The 16,875-nt window shown below is 39.1% G+C and overlaps 1 protein-coding gene across 1 annotated transcript in view; it reads left to right on the top strand.

The window, feature by feature from the left end:
* Window positions 1-1,066: 1,066 nt before the first annotated feature.
* LOC308118702 (polycystin-1-like protein 2) overlaps window positions 1,067-16,875 on the top strand; it is a gene marked incomplete at its 5' end in the record, with an annotated part of 39,897 nt that continues 24,088 nt past the window's right edge. The window contains 11 exons of the mRNA XM_080478212.1: window positions 1,067-1,370; window positions 2,147-2,305; window positions 6,739-6,849; window positions 7,565-7,712; window positions 11,922-12,151; window positions 12,284-12,474; window positions 12,702-12,918; window positions 13,019-13,116; window positions 14,419-14,563; window positions 16,219-16,358; window positions 16,444-16,623. Of these exons, the coding sequence (XP_080334338.1) occupies window positions 1,067-1,370; window positions 2,147-2,305; window positions 6,739-6,849; window positions 7,565-7,712; window positions 11,922-12,151; window positions 12,284-12,474; window positions 12,702-12,918; window positions 13,019-13,116; window positions 14,419-14,563; window positions 16,219-16,358; window positions 16,444-16,623 (1,923 nt within the window). The remainder of the gene's footprint in view (window positions 1,371-2,146; window positions 2,306-6,738; window positions 6,850-7,564; window positions 7,713-11,921; window positions 12,152-12,283; window positions 12,475-12,701; window positions 12,919-13,018; window positions 13,117-14,418; window positions 14,564-16,218; window positions 16,359-16,443; window positions 16,624-16,875) is intronic.

The raw sequence follows: 16,875 nt of genomic DNA, 5'->3' as shown, positions 1-16,875 counted from the left end.
TAATAACATTGATGTTGTATTGTCGCGTAGTATTAGTAGTACCCAATCAATAATTTTATATAAAATTGTGTCAGTTATTTAGAAGAAGATAGTCTTTTTTCAATTAATGAAATGTCACCGTAACTCAAAAAAACTGAAATGAGTATTGCTTATCTCTTCTGTATGAAGAATCTGAATACAACAACACAATTAATTAATCAATTAATTAATTAATTGCTTTTTTCAAGTCGTACTGGACAAACAAGTGAATAAAAACTGTAAGATAAGACTCTGACTGGCTCGTTTTAGAAAATCCATCTTTAACAAATGATCTCTCACTGGTTTTTCATTGTACTAAGATAAACAATAAAATAAAAGTGTCATAAAGACACTAGTAATTCAACGAGTGTCTTTTCAACTGTGCACTCCGCTTCATATTGGTCCCAACCAGGACATTTTTCCTCAGTTCCTACAAGGCAGCCTATTGATAATCATATCGGATCCAACAAACTATGTTCAGTGCAATGTAGCGGTCGATTTTAAATGGCTCCTTGAGAAACAATGAAAATCCGACTATTTCATGATTTTATAAAAATGTCCTACTTGTCTGGGTAAAAGAGCACATTTGATATATTTATCTAAATGTATGATTTCACTTCATCATCTGTTGCCTTCCTCTTTATTCTGCAGTTTAGATGCTTTTTCATGACAACCTTTTGGCTTAATCTTTACCAATAAATCACCATTAAGCATCTTTAGAAAAAAAAATACATATATATAAAAATATTTGTGAATCAATAAGAAAATTTAACTTTTTTCAAATAGCTGGAATAACAAAAACCACAATTACCCTGCTATTTAGCTGAAACTACTCTTGCTTTCATTGTTGCTGTGTACAAAGGCAGTGCATTCATTGGTCTTGGAGCGACTCTGGAGGTTAGGTAAACATTGTTTCATAGAGCCCAGAGGAGGTGAGTGAGAGAGACGCATTGACAAACTGGATGTTACTAGAGTGAATATCTTTGGAACCTCTGGGAAGTTGAAAAGAATAACCTTCTTTTGGTTGTTTCAGGTGGTTGCAGAGAGGATGTGCTGGGTCTTTCTGTACCTGCTAATCTTGTTGACCCTCAGCTGTGGGTCTCGTGCTGAAAATGAAGGCTTCAATATTTCCTGCGCAGAAAATCAGAAAGCCTTTAGAGGTTCTTGCTTTGAGTTCGTGGGTCTGCAGCACTCTTTTCTTATGGCCCAGGCTCAGTGTGAGGAGAGGGGGGGTCACCTTGCCTTCATCATTGATGAAGATACTCAGAGTTTTCTTCAAGGTCACCTGGATCCCACCAAGGATGCGTGGTTCGGAGTGGCGCAAAGCAAGCAACAGTCTCTCACCGATGAAGGTAAGGTGGATGAAAAGAGAGGGATGGACAACTGCCAGGCTCAGCCTTATACTGAGATTTACATTATTGCTCAGGAAGACAGACAAAAGTTTACATCTACAGGAAACAAATGTAGTTAAATCGACAACCATTTGCGAGACTGTGAGAAACTATAATGAAAATGAAATCTATATTTGAAATGGGTCATAGCTGTTAAGATCAATTTAGGGAAGTCTGGTCACGCTGAGGTGTGAAGACAACCGCTCTTAGTTCAATGAATATGAAAAAATGACCCTGCAATTCACTGAGCCGTTCATACAGTGAAAGAAATTTTATCACTGTATGTAGTGTACGGTAAAAAGAAATGAAACTTCCAGAAACATTTGTGTAACCTGAATAATCGTCAGAGTCGGTGTCTAATCATGTGGTGGCAGTACATGTTTAACAATTTAACTGGTGAATAATACAAAGTTAGTGATTCAATGGTTCGTCTGTCTGCTGCATTTACACATTTACGTACGTTTGTGAATGCATCCTGTGGAAACACACACTTGACTGGAGACGATGCTCACAATGCCCTGACAAATCAGACAAACTGCATGTTGAACAACATGGTAGTGAATCACAGCAGGTCTGCTCTGCAGTCACTGCTCTACACCCAGAGGGAACAAATAAGGCAGGTTCAAGGCAGTAGTGAGGTTTATTACTGGACTTTATACATGAAAACTCTAGCTCGAGTTGGAAATTCTACTTTCTTTTGGTCTTGGATATGATAAGGCCATCCTATCCATCCTCAGGTCCTCTTACTTGGCTGGATGGTTCGCCTTTGTCCTATTCAAAGTGGGTGAGCAGTCCACAGCCGGGGGCAGCCTGCGGACATATACTCAGAAACTCAGGTTTCCAGTGGAAAGCCACAAAGGACTGCGGTGAAAAACGTCCCTTCATATGCGAGTTTGGTATGTATTCCCACGTTTAAGTTGAGTCACTCCACAATCAATTACCTTTGTTTTCTGATTTTTCAGAGTCTGGCAGATCCATTGTGTGTGGGAATAATGACATTATTCTGCAGTGTGGTTCTGGTCGGCTGATAATGATAGACCAATGTTTCTACGGCCGCTTTAACCCTCATTACTGCCGATCCTTATTCACTGCCACAACGTCCATGCAACATGAGTGCAGATGGGTGGACGTGGTAGAATCAGTTGCAGGTAAAACAACTTTTTCTTTTTTTTAAGCAATTAACGGCAGAAATAACCTCATTAAGAGTTAGTTGTTGTCGTCATTATAATTCACTTGTGATTTTTCGCTTGCATACATGTAACTGCTCTGTTTGCATAATAACATTTTGCTTCAGTGGATTAATAATAGGTCCTCTCAAACAAACACTTAAACCACACAAAAGATGAACCCTACCTTTTTTCAGGAAGTACTTGATCATTTCACATGACCTCACTGTAAATCTTTGAAACAATTAAATTCCCCACGAGGACAGTTTGGTTTAAGAACCCAATTGCTTTAAGGATGTATTAGTGATATCCCTCTATTTAGAGCAAATATTGACTCAAGCATTGAACTAAGGCTAGAAGCAGACCATCCATTCATTTGCTTTCCAAACCTGCTCCCGCTGTAAAAGATGTCAGGGAACTGTGGCCTTTACCTGCATGCAAAAGGACTGCAGATGAATAAAACAGTCGATAGCTTGTGTGCAGCCTTGCCAGTCAGTTACCTTCCATCACAAAATGGATCAGAACAGCACAATTCCCTTGGAAAGCTGCACCAGTCAGTCATAACTTTATGACAACCGACAGGTAAAGCAAAGAAGCCTATTTATTTATTTGTTTGTCATGGTGGGAATTTGTTAGTTAGAAGCATAAAAAAATGTTTAACGAGGGTTAGATTTTGTAAGCCTGCCGCTCAGTGTCGATAATAAGTGATCCAAGGATGGAAAAGAAGTGAACTGTAGACGGCTTCATGGGCAGCCAAGGCTGACTGATGTGTGTGGCGATTGAAAGCTGACCTGCGTGGTGCAATCATGCAGATAAGAAACTGTATTTTAAATCTCTGTTGATGCTGGTTTTGATAGAAACATTGCAGGGTTCACGCTGTTCAGGCTGTTTTGGCAGCAAAAGTTGACATAATATCAGAGAGTTGATTATTATATCACGCCTGACGATTGTATATCCACATTTATTGTAAAACTAAATCAACCTCATCACATCACCTGCCTTATTAGTCTGCACACTACAAGTTGATTTTGTCCTTCTTTTGCCATTTTCCTATTGGAGGATCATATTCCCCAATATTTATTTTATCACCAACTGACGGCATCGTCCTCCTTCACTGAGTCCATGAACCTTCTCGCCTTCCTCCTTCCTCTTATTGTCTCACTTTTCATTGAAATACAAAACTTTAATTTCAACCAGACTTTGCTGACTTCTGTTTGTCATTTTTAAATAATAATGATCTCAACTACTTATTGCTCATGTTAGCGTAATCTCATACATCCATTACATGAGCTTACACATAAACATCTGAAGTAACAAGATGACTTGCATGCTTAATTCAGGATTTTTCTTATTAAATTGTAGTCACATTTAAGTGCCTTTAACTGTGCTGTAATGCTGGTTGATAGCTGTGCGTATTTCACCATCTGGCACTAATTTCTTTGTGAAAGAGCGTTCACACATTTCAAATACAAAGTTGTGCCAGTCAATCAAGCACCGAACAAGGAGATGATAGCTCTTCAAGAACTAACTAAATAAACGATATTCTTATCAATTTACACTATAATACTGATATTTTGATACTACCTGCAGCTGCAGTGCACTTGTAGTCATTCAGAGATATTTTGTATTGATCCAGATTTCCTAAAAGAAATGTATGACTGACTCAACTGACCCTATTTAGACAAGTTACCTCATCTGCTTTGAACAATCTATCATGATTCATTTTTTTTTTTTCAAATTCTCTTTGATTTAATCTTATAACTAGTTTGAAAAATGTTGCAATGTAAAAATGCATTTTTTCATTTGACTAAAGGTGGTGTGACAGCACTGCTTTGAACAACTGCATAATAGAGGAGAGCTATTATATGACTTCAGATTAGTGATGTGCAAATACGCATTTATCATTTTTGTTTAATTTGGCTAATTTAAGCTCTACAATTGAGGGCAAAGTACAAATTTACAATGCCATAGAGTTAGATTCTGTTAAAAACAGGCATAAACAGAGGTAAAATGGTCTGAGACTACAGATTTAAAATGACCAGGCATCACCTTGTCATTCATCATGATGTGTTGATGGTACAAAAAAGAACTGCTCTTTCAAACTCTAGAGTGAGGTTGACTGTGGGAACATCACGGTCTGGAACCAATAAATGCAGAGAACTTTCCAATAAGGGTCTTGAAAAGAAAATCACATGTAAAACTGTCACCTCACATAGAGAAACAACCCCCACCCTTTTTGTAGAGGATGCAGTGATGACTATTGAAAGCGTGTTAGAAGAGTGGTAGAAAGCAGACCGCATCGGGTGGTTTTAAAGTTGGTGCCCAAACATATCTGTACGAGATGTCACCACAATCTAAGAAAGTGTGTTTCAGAAGCACTTCTGGTTGACATAGCGAGACTCCGGACCCAAGTGCAACAATCAGACACGACAGCAACATAATCAAACTTGGCTCAGCACTCAGCTCATGTGAATGGAGAGAAGGTACAAAAAGAGCAATTGGAAAATGTGGCCAGACACACTCAAAGATCTAAATAAAATTGTGACTAAACATGGACTAAGGTAACTACAAAGCAAGGAGGGGGGGAAAGGCTGGAACGAACACTCTGAACGTGGGATTTAACAACACAGTGCTGCCAACAGTAGAGGGTGCAAGGCAAACAAGGGTGGAGTCAGACATACATCTGCAACAAGAGGTAAGCTCCTGGGGAGAATGAAATATAAATATCACAACTAGACATAGAGGATAAACCCAGGAAACACACGATAAACAATAAACAAAGCTGATACCTTTCCACAGTGGTTTGCATGCTATGATTTGGCACAAGTTCATTGAAAACCGGTTTACAAAAGTGACTCAACAAGAACTCTCTAAGAAATCCAATATTTTGACTTTGTTTTCCCGCAAAATCTGGCAAAAATTCACAGCAATACAAATGCCAAAGTGCACCATGACTTCATCGATAATAGGCACAACTTATAAATCAACAAAACAGTTGATCCATCTGCTACGCTGCCTTATCCATGTCAGGCTTGTCTTTGGAGGAGCTGATGGCAGCTGTCAATGGGCAAAGTCGGGACACACCCTGGATAGATTCCCAGTCCATCACAGACAAACAAAGAGAGACAGACAGTAACTCACATTCAGAATGAGCCATCAACGTCAAACTGCAGTATTTGCCCTGTGTGAGGAAATGGGACTAACAACAGGTACTAACTCTGAGTTAGCACTAAGGGTGCTAAACACCACATTATGGTTCAGCCCCAGTAAAAGAATGTTTTCAAGATGTTAGAGTAAACTGTGCAGTATCTAACGCACAATCTCAAATAACATCATTAGCATGCAGACAATTTTCCACCCAACTAAATTCATGAAATGTGCAAACAGAACAGGACCCATGACTGAGCTTTGTGGAACACCTTATGCATTCTTTCAGATTAGTTCAGATTAAACAGACCCCATTGCTGCAAGATCACTTCAAAACCATAACTATGACGTTTTTTGGGTTTTTTTATTTGTTTTTTTAAAGAAAAGCCTGATCAACTGTATCACATGAAAACAACTGTACTAGATATAACCTGATTCCTATGTACCAGAAGAATCCTCTGTTGTCACTGCATATACTGTATGTTCTTCACTTCACTTCACAGACACAGCTTTACATTTCAACAAATACTGACAAAACAACATTGGACTTCACCGTGACATTTAGGGTTTTTGTAGTTTTGCACCGGAGTGCGTGCAATTTATGTATGAAGGAAGTATAAATTCCTGCCTGAGCAAATCTTGTGTGGAAAAGTTTCCCTTTCAACAGGAAGAAGTCTCCATTAGAGTCGCGCTGTCATCTGTGTCAGTTGGGTAAAGAAGATTAAAAAACACTTTTTATTTTAAAATAGTCTGATGGCCAACCAGAGCAAGAAAGCGAGAAAAGAAGAAAGTCAAAAGAAGCACAGTCTAAAAAAAAAAATCTCAAACTAGTTTAACGCATAATATAATTGGGCACTTCTCAGTGAGTGAATGTGAATTTACGTTGTTGTTGTTGGGTCTGCAATATCTCACTGAGACGAATACTTTCCTTCAAGATTAAGAGAAACCCAAGCACACTGTCAGAAACAATTGGGCGACTTCCCAGTAACTGATTATGTTGTCTTGTTTTTTTCCAGCTCACTGCAACGGCCGACAGCTGTGCAGGACTGCTGAGCTCGTGAGCTCGTTTGGCGAACCGTGTCCTGACCTGAGGAGCTACCTGTCTGTGGACTACCACTGTGAAGACAGTAAGTCACAGCTGTTACAATCCAGCCTCAATTATTAGTATTTGCAATGTGAAAATGGCACAATTTTGGTGATGTGCAGCTCTGATTAACTTTTTTCCTAACTATGACGAGAAAAAGAAGACATTAAATGAATACTATACTGAACATATTAGAGTGGCCTTCTTTTCTTTTTTTTTCGTGTGGCCAGCCAAAAGCACTCCTGTGCAATAATCTTGCTGTTGGATGGATTTTCCCAGCAAAGGAGAAGTGCTTACCAACACACATTTAGACACATTTGTGAAGAATATTTGGGAGAACGCCTTTTGTGTAAATAGAAAAAGTCTTAGATATTGAGTTTAGCTCTTGAAAAATGGCAGCAAAAACAAAAAGTGTTGCATTTATGTTTTTATTGAAGTAATCATAATGAAATGTAAGTCCACGAAACGAAAAGGCTGATTCATTGTACTCTTGTATGTCCCTGGTAAACCCAGGAGAAAGAACTATGAAAATATGCATTACATATCTACAGTTGACAAAGTGATGAAAAAACCTTCATTCTGTCTGTTTATAAGATCACATCACATTATTTGACATGCTGCAACCAGACTGTCAGAAAAATAACAGCTGATGCCCTGACAGTAAATGACCGTGTCATATCTGAGGCTTTCTGCTGTCTAACAAGATGATGTGTCTGAAGCTTTTTCCACATTTCTGATCATCTCCCGCTCCCTATCAGGCCTCACGCTGACAGTGAACACAGTAGCTGCTGTTTTCCATGACGTACGCATTGGAGTGAAATTGCTCACACGTGGATCCCAGGGAACCCTTCGCTGTGAGCTCAGTACCGGAGATGGACATGTGGTTTATCTGCCCAGCCCACAGGGGTGAGTGAAAATACTTCCGTGCTTTATGGATTGAAACGAAAACCCATGCATCTAAAGGTGTGAAGGTCAAGTTACTCTAATGGGCCTGAGCAAAAAGTTATGCCTTTTCTTATAGAGACGGGACATATCCGTTAAGAGAGATTTAGTTTAAAGTATGTTTTTTTTTTCTCCATCAAATGTTTGTGTTACATGTGATAGGCGATTGGCAAATTATGTTGGGAGCTAAAAAAAGGTCGTTTTTGACTTGGTGTCTTTATAAGCAGCTATAATGTAAATAAAAAAAAATACCTTTGACTGATGTGTCGTACCAGATTAACTTATGGTTACCCTCACACATTCTGCATTTGTACCAGGTATCAGTATGGTGTCAATATTGGTGATATCAGCTGTGGTTTTACTTGGTATTTGATTGCAAAAATGATCTGAGGCATTTCATATCACTTTGTCTAATCAACTCACCTTCACCAGTCACTATCTCCAGTTCTGTAGTTTTCTGTCTGTATTTTCTTCTAAACCTTAAGTGTTTATCGTTTGTACCACTTGAGAAAATGTTGGCGTCTCAAAGTACCATAATTATGATTAAATGTGACATATAGTAGTGGAAGCTTGCTGAATTAGTTTAAAAGGGATACATGTTTACTGCTAATACAAAGCCACAAAGTATTCTTCAACCACTCATCACCAGTCTTTACTTTAACCCCCAATGTATATACACATGCAATTCAAATCAGGGGCATTGCATTGAGATCACCAGTGAGTTGATCGCAAAGCTCTGCCGAATTGATATGAAGGGACAGTAAACTCTTTGGGGAGATTTACTTTTGTGTTTGCAGAAGCTGTGAGAGGAAGAGACCAGTTGTCCAGTTATAACATTAGTGGTGCTGTTGAGCGAAATAATGATTTCGTTTTCACTCTTCTCCACTCACACGGCATGCTTTCTGAACGATAACAATATTTTGCTACAGTTGAAAAGCTCAGTGTTTGTAGCCCGAGTTACGTGTGATCGCCCCTTTTTTCCACGAGACGCTGACATTCCTGATCACACAGCACTAAGTGCTAACCCGTGGCCTCTAAGAATAGGTTGTCTTCTACCCAGATATACATCATGTACAGCAATGCTATAATTTGTCCCTCTCAGGCAGGCAGCAGTGTGGACATTGTGTGGCTCAGATGTGTAATTTTAATAATGATCATTGCATTTTTTTCACACCATGTGGCGAACAGATTAAATTTTGAACTCTTGGATATTCTGCCCACCTCAATATGTCGTGTTTACAGCAGAGAGGTGCAAAAATATTTCTATTGTGAACTGTTGCGCTTTCCTTTTTGTGTTATGCAATCTTACAGAAATGTACAGAACCTAAAAATGTTTTCATAATCTATAATGTCAGTATCCTCAATGAGTGTCTCTGTGAGCGCTTTCTCAATCCCAATTTAATGGTTTTTGAAAGTCTTAATGGTCTTGCGCCTTCTTATCTCACAGAGTTACAGTTATCTTATGAACCATTGTGTTCCCCCAGGTCCTCCGGCACCAGTCTTTTAATCATTCCCACCGTTAAGGCTGCTTTCCAGCACTTCGTATCATGTTTATTGAACAGCCTGTTGGAAAAACCTGAGGTCTACAGAGAATGTTCATGCTTTTAAAAGCAGTTGCAAGACATTTCAACAAATGTTCTTGTTTACCTGTTGTAGGATTGTAGAATCTTTATTTATTCATTTACTTATCTTTGACATGTGTGTACAACGGAAGGGGGTGGATGTTTCTATTGTTGTTTGTAACCTGTAAAGCACTTTGTGCTGCATTTCATTGTACTAAAAGAGCAATATAAATAAAGTTTGATTTGATGCTGGGGAAGGCTAGCTGAGGACTCCAAAATAAATTCAACTCCCACCTTGGTCAAAATTTCTCCCATGTGCCAGAGGAGGCGCAAGACATAAAGTCCAATTGGGCAAGACCTTCACTGTGGAAGCAGCTATGTATGTGCCACTGTTGCCAGAAGCTCATTGGTGCCTGCCATGGCAGCAACCCAAAGACACAAGCCTGAGAAGCTGTCAAGCTGAAAAAGGAGGCCTTTAGGGTATGGTTGACTGAGGGGACTCAGCAGACTGGTGTCTGCAGGCTCAAAGGGCCGCAGATGTAGCAGTTGTGAAAACAAAATCTGTAGTGTAGGAGTTTGGAGAGGCCATGGAGGGGACTTTCTGTTGGCCTCAATGAGGAGCTATGTTCGGTAATTGTCAGAGGGGTTTTTCCTCAAGCTGTGGTCAGCAAGAGATGACATCCTCTGACCTCAGATGAGGGTATCTTCTGTAGGAAGGAAGGGAGGGAGCAAGGGAGCAAGGAAGGAAGGAAGGATCAATCATTGCCATCACGATTGTTCCAATCAAACAAAAAAAAGAAAGTGCCAGCCTTGCATACTGTACATGTTTTTATGCCCAGGGACAACATTAAGAAAACTACACCTCCTGTATGATGCAGCGTATATAAAACACAAAGTCATCACATAAAGGGAACACATGTTGCAATAAATCACACGTAACACTTCTGCCATGTGATCTAAAAAGCAGTTTTTGGTGATTTTGCTACAACTGGCAGCAAAAGCTCAACAGATTGTAAAATAAAGTAATCTTTCACACATTTTACTGCTTGAAGGTGCAAACTATATATAAAAAAAGAAAAACGAAAAAGAAAGAATCAGAAGGCAGATGAGCAAAAATTGCTCTTTCTGTTGTGAATGAGCACTTTTTGAGACAAAATACATATTTTCATTTTTGCTGAAAGAATTTGAATCATTCCAAATCAAAGCAGCAGAAACAGCATCAGCTGCATTAGTTTGTCTCTCTGACGAGTACCTACAATGCAAAACAATTTCTTTTAGAAAATATCTTTTACAAATTACACTTTCAACTGTTCGGGACAGTTGTCGGGTTTGAAATCCCTCTGCCCGTGAATTAGACTGTCTCTAACGTCGACAAGAGTAGGACTTGTGCTGAGTCAAACGTTTTGATGTTTTAAGTGACCCTGGAAAGCAGAATTTTCTCTTATATGAACAAACTGTGAAATGTTTCACCTTCCATGTTCTTCACGCTCTAACGTAACTGCCAGGTCTGAGTGAAGAGCATGTCTCGTGCCACTTCAGAATAACGTCTTGATTGAGGTTTAAACACAGGACATAATGGTATTCAAGAAGACTGTATTCTTGCAGCAGATTATAATCAATGCAGTCAACAAAAAAGTTTAATTTTTTTCTAGTTTTCACACATTTTTGTATTTCATTTTATCAGCAGTTGGTGAGTTGTTTGTACAAATACCACCACTGTACTTTTTACACGCTTGATTTGTCCGAGCAGTTATTTCACAACAGCAGTCCCAATCAACCAAAGCCAAGCTTTGATTTGTTTTCTCTTGATTTTCTTTTAAACTTTGCTCCAGATCAGGGAACCGCATCAAAAGGATCAAAACTTTCTTTCTGTGCCGGTCTGGTCTCGCTTCACAGTTCAATTTAGTATACACGCACCACTCACATTAATTCAAGTGGTATTGCATATGATTATATCATCGGATGGTGAATGTTTTAGAAATGTGTTATTTTTGATGGAGATATAAAAAAAACAATTTTAAGTAGTGAGTGCATTTAATTTTTAATACCCGAGTACATCTTAGATTTAATAAGCTCATGTCGTTTATGATAGCAACAATTCTGAATATATGTAAATATAACTTTAGATTATAAATAGGATTTTAATGCATTGTCACTTGTGTTGAACGATATGAGGCAGGCAGCTCTCGCCCATTTGACTTTAATCTCATGTGCTTAGCCTTTTTTCACCCTTATCTTCAGTTTTTAGCTCAATGCAGAATTTCCTGTTTCACATTTAAAAATGTTTTCATTTTGTGAATCCTGGAACAAAGTTGATGTGCATATGGTTTTACATAATGAGACCATTTTATGGCTTTAATGTTTAATTATGGCATGCCAGATATTTATTTATTTGGCTGAAAACACTATAAATAACATGCTTTCCCAGAAATCATAATTGGTTCTACCATGCTCTTAAGATATGTGCAAAATGGTTTTCTTCTAAAAAGTTAGATTGACGCAGTGGTGAGAAATGTCTTTTCATCTCAACATGTATCAACCTTGATGAATGCTTCATGTGGAGAAAGGACCAGAGTGGTTACTACTGTTTGTTTTTGGTGTATTTTCTCAGGGTTGAGCACAGTGTGGTGCACAAATACACTCGTCCAAGTACATTCACTGTGACAGTTGAATGCATCACTGGGATTATACACAGCACAGCCTGGAAAATAATCACCATCCAAGAGCCTATCACAGAGATTGGTGTCATCAAATGCTTTGCTGGAAACCTTTCCTTTCCTGAAACCAGCTGCAAAGCCCTGTATGGAGCAGCACTACACATCCAGATGGAAGTAAAAGCAGGTGGACATCAAGATGATTGTGATAAATAATAGCTTGTGGTGTGCTAACCTTTCAGGATGTGAAAGCATCCATTTCCACGTGTTATTCTATTTCCCCTTTGAATAGTTTACCTTGTATCTTTCTTTCCCTCAGGTACAAATGTGACCTACAGAGTCCAAAGGAAAGAAAAGTTGTTATCGGGTTTGTCTGTGGTTAAAGGAAATGTTCCCCAGAACATCACGGTGTCTGGAGACGTGGTGAATCAAATTGGCCCCGGCTGCCACCACCTGACTCTTTATGCATCGAACTTGGTCACATTCCCCAAGGTGTCCACAGACCTGCAGGTAAATCAACAATGAACAAGTCAATGTGCTGTGTTCATCTCTTCATGTTTATAATCTATTGTTCAACTAGTGGCCTAACATGAAAACTTTTTGCTGTTTCTATGTAAAAAGACATCCTTTTAAAAAAGTTGCCATGTTAACGTGAAACTTTTTCTGAAACAAAAATACAAAGACAATGCTTTTTCACTTGAAATGTTGTTTGCTTAATGAATGTAAATTTGTTCCAGGTGTGTGTTATGGAGAAATTGGCTGGACTTCAAGCCTCCGTGTTGACAGACATGGATGCCTGCTCAGTTCCAGCAGAATTTACTGTTGGTGTTTCCCTTGAAAGGGGATCACCTGCTCTTCTGCTTTTCTATCTGGCAGGAGACAATATCTCATTCTCTGTAACGAGAGAAATGACTACAAGCAAGGGAATTTTCTATTTAAGACACCCATCTCAAGGTATGTAATAACAGTAATTAATTTGGCAACTTATCAGAAATGTATTGCACATGCCCATATTTGACTGGCTGGTGTGATTTTGTGTATGTTTCCTCTGCAGGAGCTCTGCAGGTGACGCTCAGAGCGTGGAATGAATTTTCCTCTGTAGAAGAACGTTTGGAGATTTTTGGTTCCTGCGGCAAGAATTCAGTCATTCAAGTAAGTAGCCGTCACGGCTCACCAAGATTTTATATCCTACCAATGATGCAATGTGGCACATCTCACCATACAATATCTACAAATCATCCTGTTTCGTTTCAGAGTATGAATCATATCAGAGCTGCCAGATCTTCACAGAAAATCATTGCGACGCCTTCAAGTTCGGTGATTGACAATAAGCAAAGTATCACACTTTCAACAAGTGGTTCAATCAAGGACGACTCGAAGTATCGTTATGAGTGGGAATGCTGTAAGCATCATTCGTTCGGATTCAATTTGTGATACTGTGTGACTATGTCTTGAATGTTTTAAAATGACTGAGATAAAACTGTAGGCAATGTCCAAGCCTTAGTAATAGTGAACGGTGATGTGATTGACTCTGCACATCTTAATCCTCCCCAAAATAATTTGAATAAATAATAATAAAATAAATAAATTTGTTTTAATGCTGGATATCCAGTGTTTTAAGTAAAATATATACATTTTAATAGCTTATCCGGGTACGTGCATCACAACACCATTTTTTCAGAGATGCAAAACAATGAAAGTAAAAAAAATTACTTCAAATTTGCTTAAAAAAATGCATGCAAAAAAAGTTGCTTGAAGAAAATAGTGGACTTCATTTCATTGTAAGTGCTACAATCCTTTGCTTTAGTCTCATGCAAAATGCAGTGAGAGCACCAAAGTTACTTTCTGGACATGCATTTTAGAAGTTTTGACCATCTCAGCATGTGTAAAGTGTTTTGTTTCACTCCTTTTTTATTGTCGTCTAATCATTTGTTGTTTTACAGTAAATCCCTGCAAGTGCCAAGGATCGTTCACTGAGTTAACAAAATTAATTGATGGAAGCTGTCTGCCGGATCCATTTCATTTTTCTAAGTATTATTTTAATGAGATCAAAATTGCTGGTAATAAAAAGAAAGAGATTGACAGCATCTGCATTACCGTTACCCCGGAGATTTACTCTGAAGACAAAGTGAGGTACTTGATCCTTTTGATCATTTCATTTTTGACATTTACAGATGCACATTTGTCTTTCTGTTTCTAAAATGTACTGAGGATTCCAGTCACTTTTCACCTGGAATGATACTTTCTCATCTTTTGCCCTGCAGTTTAACGTGTGTCTCAGGCTGCAACCCAACAGAGTCTGTCAAAGATGCAAAAATTAAAATGATTTGCATAAATTGTAAAACGGTCATCTGGAACATTGAGGACCCAGATGATGAAGATTGGCCAGTAAGTCTGACAAAGTTTTATATAAAACTATTTCATTTGTTGATAACTGTTTTCTTTATGTTACAGGAAGAGACAAAGTCTTGCTACAAAAGTGCCAACAGAAGGCCACTCATCGACAGACAGGATGGTGGCAATGATTACACTGTGAAATCCTCTGCTATTGCGCTGGCCAAGAAAAAGAAGCGAGACATCACAGTGGTGATAAGTGCCAGTGCGTATTCAATATAAATCCCAAAATTCAAATGGTCTTGCCAATGCTTCTGGATGAGTTTTGGGGTTTCAAGCTGATTAATATTTAAGTAAAGTTTAAGTTAGGACTATAGGCTCTCCTTCAAACCATCCATCTCAGCATAGACCAGACATCTCTGTCTCCTGCAACTTCCTCTCGATCTTCTGGAGGGACCCAAAGCCACTCCAGACTTAACCAGAGAGATTGGCCTCATTTACACAACAATGTTTTCAAGTGAAAATGAAAAATTCTCATTGCAAGGTGTAACTTTACGGAAACACTCCAACTATGTCTATGTGTAAATGGATGAAAACACAAATTTTTAATGTGCACCACAGCCACAGTAAATAGTTAATCTGAACAAGCGCGAGAGATAGAGAATAATAACAATGGTCGTCTCCAGAATGTCATGGCTCCCAGTCCGTATTCTCCTGGGACTTGGCAGTTTTATAGTTGAGAGTCACCTGTAATAGCAATCCAACCAATCTCATAGTTTGACTCCTTAATTTTCAGCATTTATGCGTAAACAAACATCGTTTTCAAAACATTGCCGTGTTAAAGTGAAACTTTAAAAAAAAGAAATGCAAAAATGATGCATTTTCACTTGAAACATGACACGTGAACCCGGCTTTAATCACTCCAGGACATCCCTGGCAAACCTAGGAGAGTCCTCCCAGTCCATGTTCTTCTAATAAGAGGTGACCAGGGGTAATCCTAAACCAACTCACCTCTAGCTTATGAAGTAAATCCCTGAATAAATACAACAGGCAGCTAAATCCTCAAGCTCTTTTTTTTTTTACTGTTTTCCTAATATTCAATCCCAAGTATACCAGATCATGCACACACATTTTGAGATGATCTCATATTGATAACTTATTGTGATTTGTTTTCTTTTCAAAGGGGGTGTACCACTGTATACAACATACACCTTAAAGACATCATCACCTGATGCTACCCCAGCTTCTCCTCAAGCTACTACTAAACCCAAGACAGCTGCTACTGTGGCCACGACAACTGCTAATAAAGCTACTACCTCTGCTACTGGCGCTACTACCCCTGTAACTAAAGCTACTACCTCTGCTACTAAATCCACTGCAGCTACTACAGTAAACAAACCTACCACAACTGCTAATAAAGTTACTACTACCCCTGCGACTAAAACTACTACCCCTGCTACTGGAGCTACTACCCCTGCTACTGGAGCTACTACCCCTGCTACTACAGTAAACAAAGCTACCACAACCGCTATTAAAGTTACTACTCCTCCTGCTGCTAAAGTTACTACTACCCCTGCTACTAAAGCCACCACAGCTACTACAGTAAACAAAGCTACTTCTGTTACAAAAGTTAGTAGTTTTGTTACAACTTCTCCAACCTCTGCTACTACTGCCAGAAGCAAAACCTCTGGAACAACCTTTACAAAGTTGGGCGGTCTCTCATGTTGCATAAAGCCACTAACCAGAACTGTGCTCGAAGCTTTCAATATCACTTGTAATACTACAGTGCCCTGCCCAAACTGTCAGTACTGTTTCAAGAGTGACGGTAAGTACTTCTAAATATTTAGGCACTGATATGACTTCTCACTGAAAAGCGTCTTGAGAGCTTCCAACGGTTTTATCCTGCTTGGCTGTTATCAGTTAAACATCTGCGCTGCAGTACGACAGAAGTAGTGAAGACCGTTTTCCTTCCTGTGGGTGACCCACCGGACTACATCTTGAGGATTACAGCAACAGCATCAGATGGCAGCAATGTGGTCAATACTGCTTTCGAAGCAACGGTTTGTCAAAATACGGATGTGCATAAATGCTTTAATTCAATTTAGGAGAATAAAACAGTTCAAATCTATTTTTGTCTCTCTTCAGGTTACGTACCCCACAGTTCTCATGAGTTCTGTTGATAGTCTTAATACAACAGTGAATGATGCCGTGGCTCAGCTGACGGATCAAGGGCTTCTGTCAGGAGAAACCCTGGGACAGCTCTTCTTTGCTGTAGCCACTCAAATGAACAATCATATTTTTGATGCAATACCCAGCAGACAGAAGGTAAATGCGAATTGTTGTAATTCGTGTCCCAGGAATGACGTCTGCACGCATTCTGCCAGCAGGTCATGGTTTTTGTCTTCGATGGGGGCCGGCCTTGCTTAAGGTTTTGAACATGTTTTATCATCAAAAAGGTTCCATGAGTTCTAATTTCTAGACCACGGGTGTTTGAGGCTCTAAAACACCTCACAGGAGCTCCTTCGTCTGAGATCAGTCTTGTAGATAACACAATTTTGCACCTACCAAACGTGCTGA

This window comes from Lipophrys pholis, assembly GCF_963383615.2.
Source record: "Lipophrys pholis genome assembly, chromosome: 13".
Classification (NCBI taxonomy): Eukaryota; Metazoa; Chordata; class Actinopteri; order Blenniiformes; family Blenniidae; genus Lipophrys; species Lipophrys pholis.
This window is presented reverse-complemented; position numbering and strand designations above follow the sequence as displayed.